This window comes from Lissotriton helveticus, chromosome 12 (genome assembly GCF_964261635.1).
Source record: "Lissotriton helveticus chromosome 12, aLisHel1.1, whole genome shotgun sequence".
NCBI classification, from domain to species: domain Eukaryota; kingdom Metazoa; phylum Chordata; class Amphibia; order Caudata; family Salamandridae; genus Lissotriton; species Lissotriton helveticus.
This window is the reverse complement of record NC_136073.1, coordinates 527060883-527088463: the sequence shown is the minus strand read 5'-3', so window position 1 is coordinate 527088463 and position 27581 is coordinate 527060883. Positions and strand designations below refer to the sequence as shown.

The 27581-nt window shown below is 42.9% G+C and overlaps 1 protein-coding gene across 1 annotated transcript in view; it reads left to right on the top strand.

Moving 5' to 3' along the window:
- The window catches only part of CDH11 (cadherin 11), a 316887-nt gene that overhangs the window by 269099 nt on the left and 20207 nt on the right, over positions 1–27581 (top strand). Inside the window, exons 7-8 of the mRNA XM_078670443.1 lie at positions 7410–7597; positions 9058–9311. Of these exons, the coding sequence (XP_078526569.1) occupies positions 7410–7597; positions 9058–9311 (442 nt within the window). The remainder of the gene's footprint in view (positions 1–7409; positions 7598–9057; positions 9312–27581) is intronic.

Sequence of the window (27581 nt, the reverse complement as noted above, 5' to 3'; positions counted from 1 at the left end):
TAATCACTCCCTGGTCGTTGCATGACTGCCATCTGAAAAGGGGGTCTCAGGGCCCTAACTGATAATGTTTTTATACTACCGCTGCATTTTGTGGTAGCCCAATGAAAAACAAATAATCTAAAGTTTTGGGATTTTTAGGCAAAACGGATGTAGCTTTTAACTTTTTCCTTGCAGTGAGTGTCCTGTAAGAGTGTAATCTAATTATTATATTTTATGTGCTCTGCATCTGAGCAGGGAGAGAAAGGCCTCCCAGAAACCTGAGAGAAAATGTTTAGCTGAACTTCTCTGCTTCCCTCACCCCTCTGCCCATGGGGATGGCTTTAATCAGAACAGAATGAGCCTTTTCCAGCCTGTGCTATATTCAAACAAACCTTTATGGAAAAGAGGAACGCCCTGCCTCTAAGGCTGCATAATGAGAAGCAGACCCCATACTTGTGGCCGGGGCCCGTGCAGTGATTTGCCCACAAGAATGTGCGCGTTCTGGCTCGTAATTGGACACAGCTGCGTTGGTCTGCTCTGAGGGGCCGAGCAACGGTCGGCAACAGATGCCATTTTCTGTCATCATGCTTTTCAATGCGCATCACACAATGTAAATTGAATTCACATGTATAAACAGTTGGGAAGAACGTTTCATTTCTTTCCTTTGCCTCTTCTGACCCAACTATCCCATATTAATTGCTCTTGAAAGGGGACTTGGAACACTGGGTGCGTTGTTTTTTTTCTTCCTTGTACTTCCGCTATGTAGCTCTCATAAAATAATAATGCAGTGTTAATAGTTTATGATAATTTCGTTTGCCAGAATTGTTCACATCCATGTAAGTACCTTGAATTCATGAGGATGAAATACTTTGCCACGAGCCCACTACATCTGAATCTTTTTATTTATTTATATAGCTTTTTGTTTGTTGATTTATTTAGCAGTATTCTATTATGACTTCTAGAAGTAAGTTTACATTTCAATCGAGAGATTATGTTTTTACCTATCGTGTTATAGGGCATGCTCATTTTAATGCCACATGAAGTTATGGATTATTTTTAGCTGGCTGTTGGAAATTTGCCCTTTTTTTTGAAGGGTCACACAGAGCTTTTTGTCTTTTGTATTGAATCATATTTTTATTTATTAGAACTCTGTGCTCTTTACTCTTGCTAATCCGTGGTACAGTTTTTATGCCCTCCATTTCAAACCTGTTAAAATAGTCCTTAGTATAAGGTACGATCTATGCCCAGAGCCTACAATGTAAATGCTACTGGTGTACTGCAGCACCCATTGTGCCACCCACTGAAGTAGCCCTGTAAATCATGTCTCCAGGCCTAACCTTGCAGCCTGGATCTGCAGTTTTAAACTGCCATTTCGAACTAGAAACATAAGGTTTTTGCTTGGCCTAAACATGCCTTTTTTAATACATACAAGTCACCTATAAGGTAGGTCCTAAATGCCCACAGGCAGGGTACACGGTACTTAAAAGGTAGGACATGTATAGTTAATATTTTACATGTCCCCACAGGGATAAAACTTCCAAAGTCGTTTTTTGCTGTGGCAAGGCTGGCTCACCAATAAGTTAACACTGGGTTACCCTAATAACCTTAATAAATGCTGAATTCCGTTTGAGAATAGCTTGAAAAATAGTTCAAAGAAAAACTAATTTCAATAATAATTGAAATCTAAACACAGTGGTAGTCATATCGGATTCTATATCACTATTTTAAAAATTACGCTTTTTGAAAGTTGTCATTTTCCTGCTTAAGCATGTGGGTCTTTGCTGCTAGTTTTTAGCTGTCACCTGACCCTTGATGAGTCCCCCGTGGTGAGATGTGTACTGCTCTCAAACAGTGGTCAAAGGGCCCGGGAAGTGGGGAGGGGGACTCTTCCTTCGACAGAACTTCAAAGTATGTCTACCTAGTCTCCAGCAGAGGAAGCTCACACCTAGGCCTGCCTCCCATTTGTCTCTCTCTGGTCAGGTTGGCATCAACCCCAGTGAGGATTGAGAAACTGACCAGAAATGGTTTAGGGGGTGGGCAAAGGCTTACCCTCCACCCACACAAGGGCAATGGGCATACAAGTGAACAGCACAAACCTCTCCTCAGAATACTCTTGGACCTGTGGAGAATCAGAAGAATGACTGCCCTGCTGTCTCAAGAACCTGAAGGAAGATTCAACCTGCTTGCCTTGAACCCAAGACCACAGAAGTGACTCCAATCGTCAGTTGGCTGACCTCCTGTTTGAGCTACAGGGACACAACAAGCTTCCAGAGTCCTCTCTCCCTGCAACTGCCCAGTTAATCAATTCCAACTAGATCCACCCTGGACCCAGCACTGGCTTGTTCTAGAGTGAGCTCTAACCCCGAATATGTGCCCCCCTTCTCCTGGACCCTTGGCTGCTCTTAGAGTGCACTCCTGCCATCCCTAAACTGCAAGAACTAGGACATAGAAACGTTTTGCCAACTTTCTGCCTGGAGAACCGACGGAGACTGGGATCCCTGTGAAAGCTGCAGCCATTGAAGCCCTGGGTGGCCTGAATGTGCTGGTTTACATCACTGAAGGAGATATGATTTTCAGAAAGGTGTCTAAGTCAAATGTAAAGGGCTTCAACAGGACTGACTCTAAACAGCATAAGATTGACATTGAGGCCTTCCTGGGCAGGGACTTCGGACTTCTTCTGCTCGGAGCATTCATACCTTCGTTGAGCCCTACTTGAAATCCAGTTTACAGCTTGCCCCTCCAATGACTCGATGACCACTTTTCCACCATAACCATAAACTTCTAGGTTAAACCATGGCTGCTTTCATTCTAAACTACCAGAGGTTTAAGCTCAGGTTTATTTAATGATTTTAGTGGTTTAATCTGGTGGATTCTCACCCCCTCAACTAATGATCCATTGTCTTACACTGGTCCTTCTGACTAATCACACATTAAGGACATAAACAAGTTATGTGTCTCTAGAATGAGTGTTGTCTCATGTATGTCCTGTTTCTGGACTGAAAAGCACTGCTGCCATACAGGAGCATCAGGAAGGTGCTATCCGATGGGGCATGGCAGGACAAGGCTGGATTAGATTAGATTGATATTATTAAGCAGTACATGCAGCCTTCACTTCCTCATTGTGTGTTCGCCCCTTCGATGGGGCATAGACCAATTAAAGATTAATGTATTCATTGGTGCCATTCTGCTGCTCGTGCTCGAACTGAGGTACATCTTTTCAATTATTCCTCATCGTCGATGCTTCCCCTGTTGGCATACTCCGTTATTGCTTCCTTTCCCCCTCCCCACTCGTTGCTTGATTTTCCGGGCTGCCTTCAGATCTCCAAGTTGTAATATAGCTACAGGCAATGCATCTGGAATACAGGTTTACAGGATTTCTGCATGTCAGAGGCAGGCGGGGAAATTATATATGAAATGTGTTTGCCAACCGACCTTCCATTCCAATTTAAAAAAAATGAGATGACATAACATCACGTGTGGATGGTAACAATTACTCCTAATAAGAACCTCTATGGTGTGATAATAACATCACAAGCACCACTGAAGTTGGTCACCGATCTGAACCTCTCTACAGCAACTGGTGTTTTGCCCACCTTTAGCACCACAAGGGCATCTTGCAGTCTATACATGCACTTCATTGAAAACTGTAGAGGGGGGCTCATCTTTACCCGCTCACAATTGGTTCAGTACCACTCTCCACTCGCTCGTATTCTGAGCTTTCAGCCTGAAGGTTTTGGAGGGCTTTACATGAGCACCAGTTACATTACACAAGGACAAATTCATGTTTTTTTAGATACATTGTGATTAAGAAATGTGCCTACAATCACAGGATCTTGAGCTGTCTCTGAGACTCTAACTTATTCCCCAAATTCCAAAGTCAGAAGCAATCGCCATAGCACCACATCCTCTACCCTTAATATTTTCAATCTGTCTCCCAACACCACAGCATTCTAGGACTGATAGTTTTGTTACTACTATTAAATTGTGCCTGCATACATTTGGTTTTAATTAAAAAGCCATGACTCATTAAACTTTTTACAAACCCATTCAGTGATACAACGGCTCTGCAGGTCACTTTAATGCTGCATACGAAATACTAGTGGAAGCTGCATGGTCAATGTATGAACCCCATCGCAGTATGGCAACCAACAGTGAATGGGATCAAAATAGTGCTTGATTTGAGCCTGTGTTTTCTGGTGCTTGGCACCAGGACTTAATTGGTTTCTGGTGCTGGGCACTGGCACTTAATTGTCAACACAGCACTTAAGACAGTCTACCACATGGTGGCGCTGTTCATCTAATTTAGAGAGGAGCAGAACACCAGTATGAATACAATATACATTAAAACGTACTAATACTTGCCTCCCCAGCCATTCCTTTAGCTTTTGGGACCTGAATAATCTGAACTGTTGCACTTGCAGGCGGGAGAGATGGTTAGTAATTGTTTTGGCTGCAATGCCAGGGGCGATGGGTGGTGCAAGCTGCAGTAGTTGCCTGGTCAGGGCCGTGGCACCTATGATTTTACAAACCAAGCACTGGGTCGAAGTGAGACCAATTGCAAAATGGCGGCCTTTTTTACTTCCTGACTGTCATCTTCATGTCAGACACACTTGTGTACAACATGGCTTTTTGCCAATGCTTGTTTTAATGGTTTTGAAGACTTCTATTCCTTTAGCACTAATCGAATGATCGATAGTCCAATGTGCATGCTACTTTATGTACACCTGCATCCTGCAGCGCCTCTGATCAAGAAGTTGAGACTCAAAACACACAACGTGGGTTCTACGTGCAAACACCTGTAGGAATGGAGCCCACATTGAGCCGTTTTCAGTCATACTAAGTGCATAGCTCCTTTGTATGAAGAGGGATAAGAATGGGTTTAATTACATGGGTTTCCTAGGTAGCCTAGGTAATTGGTTAGTGTTAGTGCTACTGTTATTACACGAAATGTAAAAGTAGATGGACAGGCCTGCCAAGTGTCACGCATTAGGCGTGACATTAGCGCATATCAGTGTGGTAATCCGCATTACCGCACTGAAATGCATTGTCACGCATATTGTTGTGTGTCAGCTGGCACTAAAATCACTGATAAAACTGAGTCTCTGGCAGCGTACCGCCCGTAGCTTCCCCTTGCTGCTGCAGCCGGTTTGGTCTCGCAACTGAGCTAAGTTTGATGGCAGCGCTTACTTAACTGCTAAAATGTATTGTGTGCTTCCAATCCTCTCGGCGCTCACCACCAGTATGACACGATTGGGAGGAGACGTCATATGTTGCTGCCAGAGCGCATGCGGGGAATTTATTTCGTGAGCTTGAAGGCAGTTTGCAGTTCATATAATAGTCATGGCCCGGGCACTGCAAAGAATCATGGCGCCGGCTTTATTCAGTATTACAGCAGCCGTCTCAGAGAAGTGACACCGGTCGGTGATGCGGGCCATAGTCAAGGCAGAGGCACTGCAAGAGCAGATTATTGTTACAAGAGTTCGGTCCGGGGTAGTTGAGGTGACGAGCATGCTACCTCTCGCACCACCGCGGCCTGCCTTGGCCTCTCCGAGATCATCTGGGAAGCAAGCGGCAGAGCAGTCAAGAAAGCCATTACTTAGTTAAAGGTAAAGCTTTTGTTCCCGTTTGCCACAGCAGAAGAAAATAAAGTGGAACATAAAATTATGGGCAATGGAGTCTGCACCTCGGCTACATTCAGTACCCCAGATGTGTGCTCTCAAGTGAGCACCCCCCCTCCCAGCATTGCAGTCATGTTATTTTCTCTACTTGAGGTGATAAAGTGGCTGCGCCGGTTTTTAAAACAACTAATCTGACCCTACTATAACAACTGACTGCTGAAATTTACAGAAACATTCTTTTGTATGTAGTGGTGCAGAGTGCTCTGTCAATGAGAGGGGTGCAGATATGAGTCTGTGTGGTTTTTTTAACAGTACGATCAGTTTAGGAGGGCAGTAGGTGCTTCAGGTTCCGGTGATTTCCATCAGTTTTAATGTCTTCTAAAAGTGTCTTGTTGCTCAAATGGGTGTAATTGCTGATACGTGTGACTTCCCAGTCTTCATTGCTTTATTTTGCTTCTGAAAAAGTATCACTCATAGTTGTTGAAATGTCACTCATAATTACACTAAAATGTCACACATAGCAATCTGAAACCTTGGCAGCTATGGATGGATACAAAATATTCATTTGAATTGGTGCATTTTTCTATTCATATAAGCTACAGTAGAGTAGATGGTTAAATCTTTTTAATGAAATTCGCAGCACAGTGGTAACTTGTTAAATATGTTATGTATGAAAACACTGCTAAAAAAAAAGAACTGAACTATATAGGCTGTTTAGTCAGAGACAACCTTAGTATCGAATCTGGTGAATTAGAACCAGCGACAGAGAATTCTCAAGTTTTGAATTCTCAAACGGGTCAATGGCTGGAAATGAGTGTGCACTGGTAGTGCAAGTGCAGTGCAAAATGTATGCCCTTGTAGAAATACAAGGCATGCCCCTTACCCTTGCACATAGGTTGATTCCTATCATCTATGTGGATATAAAGGCCGGTCTTGTAGGTCCAGAGGAATGTGTCTCTGCCTGCCGTACACAGATTCTTTACCCTGTTTGGTGTCTTTCTAAACAGGCATCCGTGTGCAAATCCATTTTAAAAATGGATTTCACAAAAATGTGTTTTACATATCTATCATCCCCCTACTTACTATGAAAATGTGTGAGACCAATAAATGAGGCACTAAAATGTTTACAGTGTAAGTTGCACACAGATAATGTCTTTCTTGAGTCTGGGCACAAAGTCAGTACACAATTTTCCAATTGTATGTGCAAAGTGTGCACAAAGGTTGGTAAAGTGCTTTACGACTCTGGCCCAGTATTTGTAGCATCTTGGTTTAGATGAAAGAGTGAGCAATTGAGACCTTGTGTAGATGCTTTGAACTTGAAAATTTGGTTTGAGCTCCACACCAATCCTTAATTTGAAGAGGTGGTTGAGTAGGGTGTGTTCCATTGTCATTTCTGATGACAGTCACTTATTTATCATTTTAAGTCTTTCACCGAGAGAAAGTGAGAGAAAGGCTGTGAAAGAAAACGTGAGGAAGAAGACGAAAAACAAAAATAAAGCAAGAAAGCAGGGATGTAAAAGAACTTGCAAGAGTTAGACAAAGAGATAGAGACAGTTTCGGATTCTGACAATCCTACTATTGGTAACAACGCCAAACTGCAACGCTGGCAGTAGGTTCCTAAGAAAATTGTTGTGCATCTATTAATAAGCACTTCTCCACATGCATTCTTATCTTCTCAATACAGAATGCTGTTGAATTTGTAAACTCCATGTTACTTGTCATTGAAGTCATTCTTGTTTCCATAAAATGCAGGCAAAAGGTTGGGATATATATTTTGCAGATTAGCATTAATCTTCTTGTCTTGTTTGCCAGGTGCATATCCCATGTCTATTTCAGAATCGGCAGTGCCAGGAGAAGAAGTGGGAAGGTTGAAGGCAAGGGATCTTGACATTGGAGAAAATGGTCTGATAAGTTATCGTTTTATTGACGGGGACGGAGCAGAAATGTTTGAAATCACAACTGATTACGAGACCCAGGAAGGCGTGGTGAAGCTCAAAAAGGTATAGCAGCATGACAATATGTATATAAATATAACTTACCGCTTTCTGAAGTCAATGTCCATTTTAATATGTGTGATAACACTGGAAAAGTTTGCAAAACAATATCAGCCAGTTTCCACATGCACATTTAAAGCAATATAATTCAAAATGAATTTGAGCAGATATTCCAAATAGTGGCTTTTTAAAAGTATTATTATTAATAATAAATGTTACTCTAAACATTATTGATATTAAAAAAAATGTATTCTGAAGTTCATCTTTTAAAAATTCTGACAAGTTAGTCACTATCTCTCCTACTATTATAGGTCCAAATTCTGCAGGAGACTTCTGCAATCTAGTCTACAGAAAATGTCTGTGAATAAATCTTGAATAAGCAACGCATGCATTGCACGTGAACATCCTAATTTGGGCTGCTCTTTAAATTATTTCTTGTGTGAAGGACAACGATTACACAGTGCTAAAAATAATCCAGAAATAAATCATTGATTTGATTACAAACACATTTTTATTGCCCTGATTCCTTGCTCGCCAAAACGCAAGAGTGGTATATAACAGACATTTAAAGATTCTCTGTGGTGGGATATTTACCAGTTACTGGAACTGCTTATGATTCGGAGTTTGCCATCGAATGTAAGGGTTATATGTGACTCTTACCAAACCTGTTTCTGCAGTTGTTGGCTCATTTTCACCCATACATTTCAGAATGGTTGCCCTGTCAAAATTTGTCATTGGGAAATTGTGGGTTTGCAAAGTTTACTGAAAAAACTCAGAATTACATTACCTGCACCAATTCAGGGATTAACATTCAGCACCCCATTTTTATCAGGGCCATTACTGTTAAATGTGATATACATAGTGCTGGAAATAGTAGATGCTATTGTTTGAAACTTTGCTCTCCATAAGTCAAATCTCTTCACAGGACATCAGACTAAGATGAGAATGATATGCCACAATTATATAATAACTTGTTTTTTATACAGTGCTTGTCATTACTTGAAGTCTATTGTGATCAGTGTATTAATCTCGGAAGAATTAATGGCTGAATCTACCCGGCAAGAGTTAGAACATGTTACCTGCATCTTGTACAGAAATCTTGGCATGAGTCCTTCTCTCACTGAGCTATTACATCATTAATATCAAGAATAACATAACAAATTATTTTGGAAAGTACTGGAGATTGCTTGTGTGCTTTGATTACAGTTAAATACCACAGTGTCTTTCCTATTGCTTCAGAAGACTCAATTTCCACAAATAAATAACAAAGATGCCTATATTTGGTACATCCAATATTCCACAAGCAGGATTTGAGAGGAAAAACATACTTTTTATTTTTCAGAGGCTAAGCTTGCAAAGTGTCTTTGATTATTTTCCATACAATACTACATTCCATGCTTATTTAAAAATTCTGCTGTTCAAAATGTGCTTCTTTCTTACTGCTTCTTTGTTCTTTGTTCAATCAGATCCTTGATTTTGAAACCAAAAAGGCATACAGTATGAAGGTGGAAGCATCCAATGTTCACCTTGATCCTCGGTTCATCAGCAGAGGACCCTTCAAAGACACTGCCACTGTCAAGGTGGCAGTAGAAGACTTTGATGAAGCTCCCATGTTCTTACAACCTAGTTACACTCTGGAGGTTGATGAAAATGCAGCGGCAGGCACCTACGTTGGCCGTGTCCATGCTAAAGACCCAGATGCTGCCAATAGTCCTATAAGGTAAGATGTAACATCGAATGGCACTTTGTTTCTTGGGTAAATGGGACACTGTATGTCAATTCTGAGAAAAGAAATAATAGCAATTTCCAGTCTAAATGTAAAAACAAAGTCAGTTGATTAAACATATTCAACCATGAGGCTGTTTTTAAAACACTGTAGTCTGTCAGAGATTTAGCATAGCACTTCCAGAATGCTGCTCTCCTTGAACATACAAAATCATTCAAAATTATCAAAGAACATATGTATCATTCATTTCTGTGCGAGATGAAAATATTACTGAGCAAGTCCAATAATAATCTCTAGAAATATGAAATAATGAAATTCTGATTAAAATGTTGTCCTGACTTGTCATTAAACTATAAAGGTCATAAGTCAGGGGCAGGAAGGTGGGTAAATAATGTATTATGTAAGTTAAGTAAAGCCCATTACAATTATCGTGAAATCAATCATATGAAATCACAAACAGAGTAACATTATTAAGAGCATGATAGATACATTAACACATTTTTCAATTCCTTAAAAGGCTATAGCCTTCTTGGTCATTTTTACACTACCTATGTTCAGCTGGTCTCATCTATTCTTGTATGTATACAAGAATCTGCTGTAGTTTGACATTTTACTGTTGAGTCAATGATTTTGTTTGACGAACCCCGAAACACAGAGCATGGCATCTTTACCTGTCCTTGTTTTGAATACTTTCTCCATATATCCATCAAACATGAACAAAGGCATAAAATGTGTTCATCTGTTTCCATAAAGGCATGGCACAGAAGAACTTCTTACCAATATTTGAATAGTGTGTCAAAGATTCTTCGAAGTGTAGTAACGGAATACACAACAATCTAAATCTAAGAACTGCTTGTTTTATCCGTGAGTCAGGGTTCAAATCCAAATAGACTTGCCGTAATTTTTTAGATGAGTTTTCAATGTAACTCAAATTTTTATATTTGACTATATACTCCAAGTTAGCATGAAAGGAAGGTGATATCACATTTTTCTTGTTTAAGGATTTCCTTGCCTACTTCTTCAGTATTGCAAGAGCCAATATTGATGAAAAGTTACAATTTATTACTACTTTTTGAACTCGTCGTCTGTTACCAAGATTCTTTTTTTTTGTTAGGTTTAGATCTTTGTTTATAATTACTTTCAGGCTATTTGTAACAGTATTATGGCAGTTGCAGGGTTTATTAATTAGAGTGCTAAAGTTTGCGGCTTGTAGATGAGTAATGCCCTTTTCTAATCATATTCAACAGTGCGGCGTTGACAGTGGTAAGTTGAAAGCTCGCTGTAAAGTTTTGAGATAGCAAGTTGAGGGTATCTAATATTTGTTTTTGAAGATAATTGCTCCATATAGAACCACATGAATTACTTTGGTTGTTAAAACAGTAAGTGTAGGACCACCAGCCCCTTCTGTATTTTTTCATGGAACATATGATGGCTTGGGATATTGCAATTGATCAAGCTGTTTTTTTATCTGCTCTTTTTGCAATGACCAGTTTAGTTTTGAATCAAATTTTAGCCCAAGGTAGGTGTTTGTGTCAGTATGTTTTTGCTTTCCAACATCCATGCATAACTCAGTTTGGAATGCCCAAATGACAAGTTTTTGTTATATTAAAGTTTGTTAATAGACCATTTATTCTGTTGTATTATTGAAAGTGACTTAGTTTTCTTTGTAGCCAAATCTGGGTAGTAGCTAGCAGAACAGGTTCTTATGTAAGATATATATTTCGGGTCTCAAACTTCCCCATGATGAAAAAGGGGTATTATCATTGGGTCTATCATTTTGTGTGCCATGAAATTTCGTTAGGGTAAAACAAGGATAGATCTGTTTAAATATATCAGAAAAATGAAGTTGCGCAAAGATTTTTTGAATAATCAGCCGATGTTGGGAATATCTGTGGAAAGAAGCATTGTGTGGACCTCTAATATTTAATTGTGAGACACATCAATCATGATTCAACATGACCAATTAGAGCAAGAATTTCTTGGACATAATCAAGTATCAGCTGAGCAAGAGATATTCGATGCACAAGGTTTGGATAATATGGCAGCAACCCAACACTTTTCAAATCCAAGTCTGTATTTATACCTATGCTGCAGAGAGACTCCATTGATATCTTTTCTGAATTGGTGATTCAAGATCTAAAAAACCTACATCAGGAAGTAGTTATCCATGGAGAAAGATCACAAGATAATCATATTGTTAAATATAATAAGCTTATGGATAAATTGCATAGCAGATGAGAGGTGGTGGCCAGACAGTCTGATAAGGGAGGGAACATTGTCCTCTGGCCACACCCCATGTATAAAGCTGAGACTCTGCGGCAGCTAAGTAACATCAAGTGTTATTGTACGCCAACTAAGGCTCAGATAATGGGTGTGAGGGTATCTTTAACGCAGTGTTGACATGTTGGTGTGGGTTGGGTCTAATTTCCCAAGAAGAGTATCATTTTTTAAAAGTGGAATGTCCGACCACACCTGTGTTATATCTCATACCAAAATTCACAAAAACATCAGCACCACCCCAGGGAGGTCAATTATATTGGCTATTGGGGAAGTGTTTAAGAATATATCAACATGTATTCATTTCTTTCTGCCGCAATATGTACAAAATCTATCCTCCTATATACAGGACACTGGGGATTTTTTGAGAAGAATTTTTGATGTTAGCTTGGAGGATTCTTATGTTCTAATCAGAATGGACATTACATCGCTTTACACAAGTATTTCCCACAATGATGGCCTGAGAGTCATTGATTATTTTTTGGGCAGTAGACCAATAGGCCTTTTACAACATTCCAAAATGATATTGTCTATGATTCATTGGCGTTTAACTTTTTGACAAGGTAATTTACAGACAAAAGAGGGGAACAGCTATGGCCACCTGCTCCATCCCCAGTAGTGCTAATTTGCGTATGGGTTGGTGAGCGGAGCAGGTGCTCGCTAATAATTTTGCTGTGGAATGGTCAGAAAACTTGGTCCTTTGGACATGTTTTATTGACGATCTCTTTGTCATTTGGAGGGGGACAGAAGTGACAGTGAACCATTTTAATGAAAGGCTCCATAACAATCATTTGAATTTGCAATTTACCACTACTATCAGTAAGAGTGAGGTTCATTTTTTGGATTTAACAGTGTTTGTTAGAAGTGGCATAATCCACACTAAAACATATAGGAAACCAACTGTGGGTAATTCCTTACATGCACATAGCTTTCACCCTAACAAACTTAAGTTCAGTATCCCCTATATAGGGAACCAAAGAACAATGCAGAATTGTAGCGATAAAAAGTTGCTATGGGAGGTGCAAGAAGAACTTAAGGTCAGGTTTTTAGTGTGGGGCTATATCAGTGCAGTAGTTGATAATGCCATAAACAAGGTCAATCAAAAGGACCCTGAAAAGTTCCTTTTTCAGAGATGTGAAACTTCAAAGAGAAACTTGAGTGAAAATCAACAAAAGCTGAGAATGATCATGGGGTACAGTAAATAAAACATCAAAAGATTAGGAGAATTTTCTCCAGGCATTGGCATCTTTTTAAATGTGCTCCCACTATAGGACATACATTATCATCTAGGCCACTAATGACTTTTCGTTGTGCTAAATCAATGCAACAGGAGTTGGTAGTCACTAGTCCCGAAATGCAGGCCCAAGAAAACTGGTTGAAGGTGTCCCAAGTTCAAACACTGTTTATATGTATGGCCTGCAGATATGCGGTAAACACAGAAGAAGTAGTGTCTCCACTGACTAGCAAACGTTACAAAATCAGAGCAGCATTGAATTGTAAAAGTGAGTTTGCAGTGTATGTCCTCAAGTGTACATGCCCAAAGATGTATGTAGGCAGCACAATTTTGAAAGTGCATAAAATAATTATCCAACACATATGGGCATTTCAGAATAGAGACCAAAGGTACCCTGAAGCCTGACACTTCAAGGAAGTGCACGATGCAGATTTGTCCAAGTTTGCTTATTTGTGATTGATTTGGTACCTCCCAATATAAGAGGTGGTAATAGGGAACAACAGCTTAGAAGACTAAAGTTGATATACATATTCAATAAGAATATTAAGATAGCCCAAGGATTAACTAATGAAGAAGAACTTTATGTGTTCGAGGCATATGGGCTGCAGATGGTACATTTATGAATAGATCGCCATCTGGTGTTGGGCTCGGATGATTGCACTTTGTTTTTCTTCTGGAGAAGTCTTTGTCGTCATAGATGACTCCTCCTCTCGGTGTTAGTGCGCATGGGCATCGGCTCCATCCTTAGATTGTTTTTTTCCGCCATCGGGTTCGGATGAGGATCGAAGCGCTCCGGACCGACTTCAACAAAGAAGGTTATAACCGGCGCGTATTCCTTTCCAAATTGACGGTATCGTTATCGAACGCGACTTTACTCCATACCGACGCGGTTCGAAGGACGACGACTACGAGAAACTCGACGTAGTCCAGCCCGGGGTCCATGGAAAGGACTCCATTCAAAAAATGTCCAACGTGTGGTGCTAAGTTCCCACACAAGGACCTACACGAGGTGTGCAACCTCTGCTTGTCCCCTGAACACGAATCCAGGGACTGTGAGGCCTGTGCAGCGTTCTCTTCAAAGTCGACGATTAGAAACCGTCGAGCCCGAAGACACGAGGTATCGAGAATGCAGTCACAAGCAATCCCGGAGCTGTTCGAGGACCAGCACCCAGAAGAGGAGGAAGAAGAGGCCGACGAGGCGGGGTCTGAAGCGGACGAGTCTGACGTCGAGGAAATCGACGTCCAACAAACCGTGAGTGATGACGTCCCTTTACCAAAAAACAGACCCCCCACGGTATCGACCCCGCCTTCGAGCCCGGTCAGACAACCGAAAAAAGTTTCCAACGCCCCGCCTTCGAGCCCGGCAACGAAACAGAAACCGAAACACTCGGTCTCCCATCATAGTGGTTCCGGTTCCGATAAACGGACCACATCGACACCGAAGCACCAAGTCAAGGAAAGCTCGAAGTCGAAGCAGTCCATGTCGACACCGAAGCACGCTTCGGCGTCGAAAACACCCTCGACACCGGGGACATCTTCGATACCGAAGAAATCAGATCCGAATAAAATCTCGGCACCGAAAATACAAATGGACATTCAAAAGAAAAAACACCTTTCGGACCCTAAAACTGCGGTACCGACACAGGAACACGGGACTGATCCTAAACAAAAGACTCTGTTTATTGACCCAAAGACTGGCAAGGTAGTCACAGAGCTACCTAAAAAGAGGAAGAATGAACATTCGGACGACAAGACTCATCCGAAGAAGAGAACAATGGGGACGAATACAACTCCTCCCTCTTCTCCCAAACCTAGACACACACCATCTTCTCTTCTTCCTCACAATAGGCCAAATATTCCTCCCACACGACCATCTACACCTACAACAGATGTAGAGAGTGACACAGGGGAGGGGGAACATCCTGGGGATGATGAAGACACAATCCCAGAGGAGGCAGACCCATGGGAAGAGTATAATGTAGGGTCAGATAATGATACCGACCCTGAATTGTATCCCTCAAAACCTTCACCTCCTGATGACAATACTGGGTTTGCACAACTCATTAATAGAGCAGCAACATATCATAAGGTAGAACTACATGCAGAACCTCAAATACAGGATTTCTTATTAGAAACACTACCTACTGCACAAAGAACATCAGGAACACTACCAATGCTTAAGGGCCTTCTCAGTCATACATCAGAGATATTCAAAGACCCAGTGAGGGCTAGGGTATTGAACCCAAGAATCGATAAAAAATATAGGGCAGCTCCAAAAGACCCAATATACATTAAAGGGCAAATTCCTCTAGACTCACTAGTGGTCACAAACGCTCGTAAGAGAGCAAACTCTTTATCTACAGGAGAAGCTCCACCTCCTGACAAAGAGTCTAAACTAATAGATGCCTCTGGCAAGAGAGTAGCATCTCAAGCGGCAAACAGTTGGCGCATAGCTAATACGCAAGCACTACTTGCAAGGTATGACAGAGCGCATTATGATGAGTTAGAAAAACTCATCACACATCTCCCTAAAGAACATCAGAAGAGGGCAGATCAACTCATACAAGAAGGGAAGTTAATTACTAACACTTCGATAAAGTGCGCCCTAGACGCGGCAGAAACTGCAGCAAGGTCTACAAACACAAGCATCATGTTAAGGAGACATGCATGGCTCAGAGTATCAGGGTTCAAACAAGAGGTACAAACATCGTTACTGAACCAACCTTTTGATGGGAAAACACTTTTCGGCACAGGGACAGATGAGGCCCTAGAAAAGATGAAGAAGGATACCGAAACGGCTAAATCAATGGGAGCATTGCAACAGCCGACACAAAGAGGTTCCTTTCGTAGATCCACCTATAGAGGAGGATCCAAAAATACAGGTACAAGCCAGCAGCAAACCTCTTTTACACCTACATCACCCAGAGGTAATTATAGGGGTGGCTACAGGGGTAACAACAACAAGGGTAGAGGTCGCGGAAACAACAACAACCGCAACTCTCCAACCCCAAAACAGTGACTTCATACAGCTCCCCCCAGACCATATAACACCGGTCGGGGGACGCCTATCACAGTTCCTACCTGTCTGGGAAAACATCACATCAGACAGGTGGGTAAGACAAATTATCCAACATGGTTATTGCCTAGAACTCACAGCTACCCCACCAAACATCCCCCCCAAACAGCGTCCAATGAAACAAGATCACCTGGCACTGTTAAAACAAGAAGTACTATCACTGCTAGAAGAGCATGCCATAGAGAAGGTTCCACAGCACCAACAAGGAACAGGAGTATACTCCCTATACTTCCTAATTCCCAAAAAGGACGGGTCTCTAAGGCCAATACTGGACCTAAGACCTCTCAACGCATACATAAATTCGGAACATTTCCACATGGTCACGCTCCAACAAGTACTTCCTTTACTGAAGAAAGGGGACTTTCTTTCTACACTGGATCTAAAAGACGCTTACTTTCATATCCCTATTCACAAAGCCCACAGGAAATACCTCAGGTTTGTGGTAGAAGGACAACATTATCAGTTCAAAGTCCTTCCGTTTGGTGTCACAACGGCACCAAGGGTGTTCACAAAATGCCTGGCAGTGGTAGCAGCTCACCTAAGAAGACAACAAATTCATGTCTTCCCATACTTGGACGACTGGCTAATAAAGGCCAGGTCACAAGAGGAATGTCTTCAAAACACACAAAAGACAATTCAGCTACTACACCAGCTAGGGTTCACGGTGAACTACACAAAGTCACACCTACAACCAAACAAGGTTCAACAATATCTGGGGGCTACTATAGACACAGAAAAAGCCAAAGTGTACCCCAACCCAGTCAGGATCCAAACAATGCTTACAATCATTCAAAGATTTCAGCCACAACACTCACTAACAGCAAGAGTGTTCATGCAGCTATTAGGCATGATGTCATCCTGCATACTGCTAATACCATATGCCAAACTACAAATGCGTCCGCTACAAGAATGCTTAGCGACACAGTGGAATCAGGCTCAAGGGCAGATTACAGATCTGGTGTTGGTAGACGACCGCACACACCGCTCTCTGAAGTGGTGGAACATAACAAACATTACCAAGGGGCGGTCGTTCCTAGAACCAATTCCACAGGTGACAATAACAGCAGACGCATCGCTCACCGGATGGGGAGCACATATGGACAAATACACAGTACAAGGAAGGTGGAGTGTGCAGGAAAGAACACTGCACATCAATCATCTAGAACTACTAGCAGTGTTTCTAGCATTGAAAGCCTTCCAGATACATGTTACCAACAAAGCAGTCCTGATCAGAACAGACAACATGACAGCAATGTATTATATTCAAAAACAGGGGGGGACACACTCTCTCCAACTATCCAGACTAGCACAGGAAATTTGGAGATGGGCCATTCCTCAAAACATCTATCTGTTAGCCGAACACCTACCAGGAGTCCAAAACCAGATAGCAGACATCTTAAGCAGACAGTCGGAACAAATACACGAATGGGAACTGCACCACCAAATACTGCAGCCATTCTTCCAAAGATGGGGACAACCAGAGATAGACCTCTTTGCCACTCATCAGAACGCAAAATGCCAAAGCTTCGCGTCCAGGTATCCACATCACCTGTCGCAAGGCAATGCGTTATGGATAAATTGGTCCAACAAATTTGCATACGCTTTTCCCCCTCTCCCACTAATTCCATTAGTGGTCAGGAAGCTTCAACAACATTCAATGACCATGATACTAGTAGCACCCACGTGGGCAAGACAGCCGTGGTTCACCACGCTCCTGCAACTCTCACAAGTGCCACATCAAAAGTTACGAATTCTACCCATGCATCTTACACAGAACCATGGAGAAATAATGCACCCAGATCCAACTCAATTGAACTTAGCGATCTGGCTCCTGAAATCCTAGAATTTGGGCACTTAGATCTACCCCCAAATTGCATGGAGATAATTAAACAAGCGAGACGTCCAACCACCAGAGCATGTTATGCAGCTAAGTGGAAGAGGTTTGCTATACACTGTACTAATAACAATATCAACCCTCTGGACGTATCAACAAAGGAGATTATTTGCTACTTATTACACTTACAGCAATGTAATCTAGCGTACACATCTATCAGAGTACATCTAGCAGCTATAGCAGCGTACCTACAAAACAGGCAACACATATCACTGTTTAGAGTACCAGCGATAAAGGCATTCATGGAAGGCCTTAAAAGAGTCATTCCACCAAGATTACCACCTTCCCCAGTCTGGAACCTCAACGTAGTACTCACCAGACTAATGGGGCCACCCTTCGAACCTATGCATAGGTGCGAAATACAATTCCTTACATGGAAGGTGGCTTTCCTTATAGCCATTACCTCACTCAGGAGAGTAAGTGAATTACAGGCATTGACAATACAAGAACCATTCCTACAGTTACACCAGAATAAAGTGGTTCTTAGAACAAACCCAAAGTTCTTGCCTAAAGTAATTTCAGCATTCCACATCAATCAGCCAGTGCAATTACCAGTCTTCTTTCCAAAGCCACAGACGGTGGCAGAAAGGGCTTTACATACACTAGATGTCAAAAGAGCCATTTTGTACTACATAGAAAGAACACAAAACTTCAGGAAAACTAAACAACTATTTGTAGCATTTTCCCCAACACATAAGGGCAATCCTATCTCTAAAGCAGGCATCGCTAGATGGATTGTAAGATGTATACAAATATGTTACATTAAAGCAAAGAGAACATTAACTGTTCCTCCTAGAGCTCATTCTACACGAAAACTAGGAGCATCTATGGCATTCTTAGGGAACATTCCCCTAGATGACATATGTAGAGCAGCAACTTGGTCTACACCACATACATTCACAAAACACTACTGTGTTGATGTACAGGCTGCACAACAAGCCAGAGTGGGCCAAGCTGTATTAAAAACTTTATTTCAAACAGTTGCGACAGACACTGGTGACCACCGCTAGGGAGGTAACTGCTTTACAATCTATTCATAAATGTACCATCTGCAGCCCATATGCCTCGAACGGAATATGCTACTTACCAGTATGCATCTGTTCTTGGCATAGAGGGCTGCAGAGTGGTACATGCCCTCCCAGCCTCCCCGGAAACCTGTGTCTGTCCCAACATTATCTTATTTAGATACACTTACATGGGCATATCTTTATGTACTATACTACACTACTCCATCTAACCCTACTATGGCAAAACAATCTAAGGATGGAGCCGATGCCCATGCGCACTAACACCGAGAGGAGGAGTCATCTATGACGACAAAGACTTCTCCAGAAGAAAAACAAAGTGCAATCATCCGAGCCCAACACCAGATGGCGATCTATTCATAAATGTACCACTCTGCAGCCCTCTATGCCAAGAACAGATGCATACTGGTAAGTAGCATATTCCACACCTGTGACTGTTTGGTATTTTGAGGCATCCTCCTATTTGTTCTTAGCCATCTAGTGAAGTTTTGGAGTAACAAATTATGTTTATGTAGAATGATGTTCAGCATGTTTCAGCAAAGAACGTTTTATCTATGTGTAATGGAGACTCTCCAGTTGGGGACAGATTGAGGAATGGTGAGCAAATTATTTTGAATATTGTAGGGAAAAGATCACTGTTTTGACATTTTAGAGCCATTGGTATACTTTACTCAGTATTGTCAGGTTAAAACCTCTGGAACAAAAGCATATCGTACGTATTCTGCATGCGATGCCAATATGTATCATCAGCCCATTTGGGCATAATCTCACATTGGAGTCTGTGGATGGTATGAAAAACATTATTGAATAGATCTCAGTGCAATTATAAGTTAGCCTAAGCTAACATGCAGCTCCCTGGATCCCAAAGCAATGTCTGTTTCCCTGCTCACTTCACAGCGGGCAGAAAAACAGACATGCTCTGCTTTCAGCAAACAAGATCATTTTCTGCGCTCGCTTGCTGAAAGCAGAGCAGGTTTGCTATGGCTTGGCGCAAGCACCATAGTAAACTGTAATGTCCTAGGGGTTGGTGCCCAGAAGATTGCTGGTGCCGGCCCTGCTGGGTGACAGTCCCCAGGGCCATGTAGGGCTCCTAGAGGGGGGCCTTTTCTTGAAATTTGCCCAGGGGAGATGGTGGTTCCCGGGGCCACAACAGACCCCATTAATTATTCTGTTTGTGCCCGAGGAGGTGGCAGTCCTCGGGGCTGCGGGGGAGGCCATAGGTCCTCCCCGTTTAAAAAAAATAAAGTATGTGCCCAGGGAGGTGACAGTCTCCAGACAGTAGGGGATGTCCTACAGCCTCCCCCCCCATTACCTTAAAAAAAATAAACAGTGTACCCCAGGGAGGCAGGGGGGGCACAGGAGTCCCCTGGCTTTAATATTAAATCTAGGCCTTGGGAGGTGGCGGTCCCCGGGGATGCGGGAGAGGCCATAGGCTTTCTTTATTCTAGGCCCCCGTTGGGTCGGGGCATATTTAAATAATGATGCAAGGGACCCTTGCGAGCCCCACAGTCTGCCACCTCCTTGGGATAAGATTTAATATTAAAGCAAGGAGGCTCCTGTGTCCCCCCCCCCGCCTCTGCTGCCCCAGGGAACTCCACCTCCCCGGGTCACACTGTTCAATTTTTTAAGGTAGGGCATCTTCAATTATGATTTTGGTCTTTTAGTCTGGGATAACTTTAGAAGTGCAGTTTGTGAATAGCAGAGGGCTCACTCTTTTCTGGGTGGGTGCTCCTCCCTCCCTAAACCTCTCTCTATGAGATATGTAAATCTTTTTCCTCCCTCAACGTCTTCCCTTTATTCATATATATTCCCCATTTTCCAGGTATTTACCCACTGCTCCCACATTTACTAATAATACATATACCTATGTCTGTGGAGATCTTTTCAGTCACAGCAGAACTTTCCACACATGAAAGATAGGAGAGGCGGAGACGTAGACCTCTGCACATTGGCTTGTGAATAGCATTTTATAGCACACTTGCAGTACTACTAAATTAAATAAAAACTAAAGAACTTTTCTAGCCCTTGTTGCTGCCAGAGGATTCTGTTCGCCACGAACCCTTTGCCTACCTCCTGATCTTACCACGGACCCGCCCGTCTGTCTCCCGCTGCCCGGCCGCTCTTTTGCCATCTAGAGCGGGGCCGCCGAGAGGAGACCGGCGAGGGGCGGACTACATTACCCAGCAGCCCTTGCGGGGATCCGTGTCACCTGTAAGCGCCAGGAGGCGCTTAAAAACGTCACCAGCCCCATCGAGTGGGGGAACTTTTCTAGCCCTTGTTGCTGCCAGAGGATTCTGTTCACCACGAACCCTTTGCCGACCTCCTGATCTTACCACGGACCCACCCGCCTGTCTCCCGCTGCCCGGCCGCTCTTTTGCCATCTAGAGCGGGGCCGCCGAGAGGAGACCGGCGAGGGGCGGACTACATTACCCAGCAGCCCTTGCGGGGATCGGTGTCACCTGTAAGCGCCAGGAGGTGCTTAAAAACGTCACCATCCCCATCGAGTGGGGGAACTTTTCTAACCCTTGTTGCTGTCAGAGGATTCTGTTTGCCACGAACCCTTTGCCGACCTCCTGATCTTACCACGAACCCGCCCGCCTGTCTCCCGCTGCCCGGCCGCTCTTTTGCCATCTAGAGCGGGGCCGCCGAGAGAAGACCGGCGAGGGGCGGACTACATTACCCAGCAGCCCTTGCGGGGATCCGTGTCACCTGTAAGCGCCAGGAGGCGCTTAAAAACGTCACCAGCCCCATCGAGTGGGGGAACTTTTCTAGCCCTTGTTGCTGCCAGAGGATTCTGTTCGCCACGAACCCTTTGCCGACCTCCTGATCTTACCACGGACCCGCCCGCCTGTCTCCCGCTGCCCGGCCGCTCTTTTGCCATCTAGAGCGGGGCCGCCGAGAGGAGACCAGCGAGGTGCGGACTACATTACCTAGCAGCCCTTGCGGGGATCCGTGTCACCTGTAAGCACCAGGAGGCGCTTAAAAACGTCACCAACCCCTTCTCGCGGGACGCCGGGCGAAGCCCGGGCCAAGGGCGGGCCCGTCCTATCCCGTCACAGACCGGAAGAGACTGGACTGGGCTCTCCCTCTAACAGCTCATACAAGGTAACTCCTTAATGCTGCCTGGGTTATCGATATAGATATTATATCCATCTTGCTAAGATAGGCAATCATTAAAACCTAAAATATACGTTATCAAAGTTGGCCACCTACAGCCTTTCAATTACTGCTGGAACACCTTGCCCCACAATAAATGTCGCCGAGAGGTACTAGAAGCAAAACACTCCAAAATATGGCTAAAACCGTGGGTCCAATTGATCAATTCATCACCAAAGCCAATCAAACTATTGATCAGGGTATAATACTATTAGATCGGCGAGTATCATACGACCTGGCACAAGCAAGACGATCGTCGTTGGGACCCCTGATACTAGCGCAAACACCTCTAACTCAACCGGAGAAGGTAGCGGCTCCGGAAACACGCGCGGACATCCATGGCATCCCAAACCTGGTTGACTTGTCCGCATCTTTGTCATTGTTGGACTCGCAATTGACTCAGGCGCTTGAAAAAATGCCCGATATTTTTTCGAGTCCCCCTTTAGAGGACCACGACCCTGATCAGAACGAACAAAGGGGACTAAGGGAGGGAGCAATTTCGAAACAGAAAAGTACAACTACAAATAATCAGAAAGACACTAAAGCTCCAAAAATAAGTAAGTTACAACACATCCCTCGTCCCAAGAATCAGAGAGTGGGAAACAAAACAAAAGAGCAAAGGCAGAAAAACTATATCTCTAATGAGTCCAAAGTGCAGTTAATTCCCATCTTACTGTTGTGGATCTCAGTGTGAATGATAGCAAAGATGACAGTGCTCACAAGGAAGATCCAGGCTCTGATTTGGATGGAGGCTGTAAAACATGCGAGTCAGATCTGCATCTGATGGCCCGGATAGCTGAACTGATAAAACATCAGTTACAGCCCATCCAAAGAAGCCTGGCAGTCATAGAGAAGCAAATAGCAGTATTAGCCACATCCAACAAATGTAAAGAACCTAGGGCTGGCAAATACCGGAGGACCAAAAAATACAACTGTGAACATTATGCCAGGACAACTTTCCAAAAATGTCCCTAATACAAGTAACACTCCTACTACCAAGACAGGAGAAATGGCCAAAAATTTGACTAAGGGCCCTGCAACTCCAATAAATAAGTCCGCCCAAAAGCTCTCCAAGAAAGTTTTAGATTTGCAGAAAAACCCACCCCCAACCCACATTCCTACGAAGTCACTCCCAACAAATACCCCACACCATGAACATTTACAGAGACATAATACTCAGGGAGACCGGATAAAGAAAGGATGGACTAAGCCTATAAACCTCCCCCCTGAAGCAACCCCATTCGTAGTTATTCTGACAGGGGTGCCTGAACTGAGTTATGACACAGAGGAACCAACTTGGTCCCTACTAAACAAAGTTTGGCATTGGTTGAATGTCAACAGACCAAACCCGCAAAACTATGTTACCAGAATCATCACAGCACGAAGGGCTCCATGGATAGGACATCAACATAAAACAATCCCAGGTGATTGTGTTATAGTTAATTTCGAAAATCCTCAGGTAGTGGACCATATTTGCTCCTGGGATACACTGGACAAGAATGGAGGTATAAACACCAAGCGTCTATTCTTCTTTTACCCCCCGAAACCCCACTATCTTGAAGGCTCAAATTGGTCCTCAAATTGGTCCTGGAACCAGCCAGATAACGGACAAAGGGGTTGGAATCAGGGAGGATGGGGGCATGAAAGTAGGGATTGGGCTGATTGGAAAAGTAATGGCAGGAGAGCTCAACCACAAAGGGAACCTTGGGGTGGAATATCAACCTTTAACAGCTATAGCTGTCTAGAGATGGTCGATTGACATTCACCACAAAGGGAGCATAAAATGCTTAGCCTAATAAATACTGGAGATACAATAATAAACACACCAGAAAGCCCTACAAATAACTGTTTGCATGAGGGATGTCGTACACCAGCTAAAAGATCAGTTGGATTAAAGAACTCAACTGCTCATCCAACCATGGCAGATCCAACACACGACCTCTCTGCCTCTCCCGAGGATTTCACTGGTATTGTTCTTCCCACAGAAAATAACCTACAGGCGCTGGGAAATACTCTAAAATCGAAATGCGAAGTACAGCTAAGTTGCTCTGGAGAAAATAGCATCCAGAGTAGGGCATTAATTGCCACAAGCTCCAACTCTCAATTAAGGTTACTATTTTGGAATGTGGCGGGGTTAGCCTCTAAACACTCGGAAAATAGCTTCCTTTACTTGGCAAATTTAAGTAATCTAATTTGCCTCCAGGAAACTTGGCTTAACGACCCTATTCATCTCCTGGGCTACAAAACATATTTTTCTGCAGCTGTAAGATCTAATGCAGGTAGGAGCAATGGAGGGCTAGTAACATATGTCTCAAACCTCTGGCCCTGTTGCGAAATAATCCCGTTAAAGCTAGACCAGAGCTACCAACTTATTATTTTCCGTAGAAGTAGCCAAGTGGTCTATACGATCATCAATTTTTATAATAACTTTATTCCATCTGAGTTAACCATGGTCCTAAGCGAGATTTCCCATCTGGTACACGATCTTGCAACAAAATATGCAAAAGAATCCCACACAGTAGTTTGGGGAGGAGATTTTAACCTGCACTTATGTGACAAGAGCGATACCCCTAACTGCGGGATCATTGATGAAGATGGAAATTGTCTAACCCATTTCACACATACACCTGAGGGTAATAACATGCAGACGATGATGGTCGATCTGGATATGGGGTTCGCCAATAAATTAAAAACACCTGTAACCGAATGTATGCCAACCTTTCACGGCAGGGGCCTTAAAAGCCTGATAGACTATGTTCTAGTGTCCACCAACAAAGCTGCAAGTATCAAGACCTTTGAAGTACTTAATAATGTACTCAGTGACCATTCCCCCATTAGCATGACACTCCAGGAATCTAAATCACAGAATAGAGGAGATATGGCCCAGTTAAGCTTGCTACATCAACAGACATTAACATTGGATAGGGTAAACGGTTTTACACTAAAATGGGCCAAATTAGATCAGGAAGCCATAATCACCAAAATAGTAAAATCAAGTAGAAGCGCGATGGAAAGATGTCTAGATCCCTCTACAACCTCAATTGAGATTTTGGCCAGTTATAGTGACATTGTTGAAAACATTGGAAAAGAACTATCTAGAGACTGTAAGCAAAATAAGAGCACTAGAAAGGGATGGTTTAGTACAGAATGTACGAAAGCTCATACCAACTTAAAGAAGGCTCTAGCCAAAATAGAAAGAGACAAAGAGGAGATCACAAAACTAAGGGAGGTCTATGCGCTCGCATTGCGAACCAGGAAAAAGGAACTACAAGCTAACCTATGGGCCCAACTACAGAAAAGCAGTATCCTAAAGGATAGCACAGCCTTCTGGCAGATAGTGAAATCTCCTTTCCTAACAGGCAAAGTAGATGCACCATCTCTAGACGTCGCTATCGATGCAGGAGAATGGGTGCAACACTTCTCTGAGGTTTTTAGTGGGAAAGAACTCCCTGAAACAGAACATCTAGAATCTCTGATTCCAGTGAAATATCCACTAGCCCTCCATTTCACACTAAATGAGATAGAGAAGGCAATAAAAACTGCCAAATCCGGAAAGGCACCAGGACCGGACTCGGTCCCTGTGGACCTTTTCAAACATAATCCAGACCTGTGGTCCCCGTTACTCACTAATGTATTGAATGCGGCCAAAGAGGTTGGCCTGATCGACTCTTGGTCGTCCTCTATACTGGTTCCCATCTTTAAAAAGGGTGACAGAGACAGTCCCGCCTGTTATCGTCCCATCTCACTCCTGGATTCGCTCAGGAAGATGGCTGGGCGCATTCTTCTCGACCGTCTCCAGGAGTGGACGAACGACCACGAGGCAATCTCTGATCTGCAATACGGGTTTAGGGCAGGATTGAGTACGGTGGACCAGGCCTTAAATTTGACACTATTGGCCGGAAAGTATGTAGAGGCAAAAGGCACTTCTCTACATATGGTATATGTGGATTTAACAGCGGCGTTTGACTGCGTTGTCCACTCAAGGCTGTGGACAATCATGCTGCAAATGGGAATTGACATTTCAGTAGTCAATTTCCTTCGAGAACTATATTCAGGGGCAACGGGAAGAGTGAGATTTGGGACTGGAGGCCAACTAACTGATAGATTTTTGATTGAGAAGGGGGTCAGACAAGGGTGTGTGCTGGCCCCTTTCCTATTTACCCTCTACACTAATGGGTTAGAGGTTACTATGCTAGAGGGTGCAGAAGATCTTCCAACAGCCGGTCGTCGGCAGATACCAGCCTTACTATACGCCGACGACGCGGTGATCCTTGCCAGAACCCCAGTCCAGCTCCAGCGGGTTTTGAACAAGTATTGCTCGTTTATGGCCAGCTTGAATCTTAGAGTAAATATAAAAAAGACGTATGTGATGCACGCTGGCATAAAGCGCAAAAAACCCAAGACAATTTATGTGGACAAATCCCCCCTAGAAAGAACGGAAAGCTATCCCTATCTAGGGATTTTAATTGATGAGGCTTTTAAATGGAGGGAAGCCCTTAATTCCCGTAAATTGGCTTTTTTAAGGGCCGTTGGTGCACTGAAGGCTTTTGCAATCCGGTTGGGCAAGAGACCCCCGACTGAAATGCTCAAAATAACTTAATGCAAAATGTCTTGGTATTGCAATTTATGGAGCAGGGGTCTGGGGCGGGGCGAACGTAGACCAGCTCCAAAAAGTTGAAAACTCATTTTTAAGGTTTTTGTTGGCAGTCCCAAAAAGTACCACAACATATGGTTGTCATCTTGAACTTTGTTTGGATTACATTTCGGACATCATTAAAATCCAACCAGTTATGCTGTGGCGAAGGATTTGGGCAACGGAACAATGTCACCTCACGAGAACAATTGTCCAAGACTGCATGAAACTTGAAAATATGGGGAAGATCAGGTGGCTGGTCTATGTCAAATCATTCCTTACTGACATTGGATTTGCAAGATTCTTTGATGACCCTCCATCAGTATTGGACCTCTCAAAAAAATAACTAAAAACAGTATGTTTGTCGCACCTGTCCCAAATGCGTTTGTTAAACGAAATAGGAAAACCTTCTGTACAGCAATGTTTGCTAATACAACTTGTTCCTACTATCTAACCATACCTGCAGTATAATTTAAATCAACATGGTAAATTTTTGCTGACCCGTTTTAGGTTCAACATGTTTCATCGTATGATTTCCTTCCCTTCCCAAAATGATTGGTCCACAAATCTCTCCCCCTGCCCCTGTGATTCTATTTCTTTACAATCAACTATACATGTACTTTTTTTCTGTAAATTTTATGTTTCACCACGCAGGCGGTGGATAGTACCACTTTTGAAGGTCCTGAGGTTGCGTCAGTGTCGCCCAGTCTATCTGGCTCTACAGTTCTTGGAAACTGAACTTATGACAAAGTCCATAGTGCACTTTCTTAAATTTTGCATCAGACATCGTACCAATCTATGATAAGTGGCTCAAATTGTTTTACGCCTAAATGAACATTGGCAAAAATAGTTTTTAATATTTGAAATTCAAAAATGTGAATTTTTTTAATGCTTTTAAATATGGCTTTTTTATGTGAATATGAAATTGATGTATTTTATGAACTTTTATGGTATTTCAAAAACAATGGA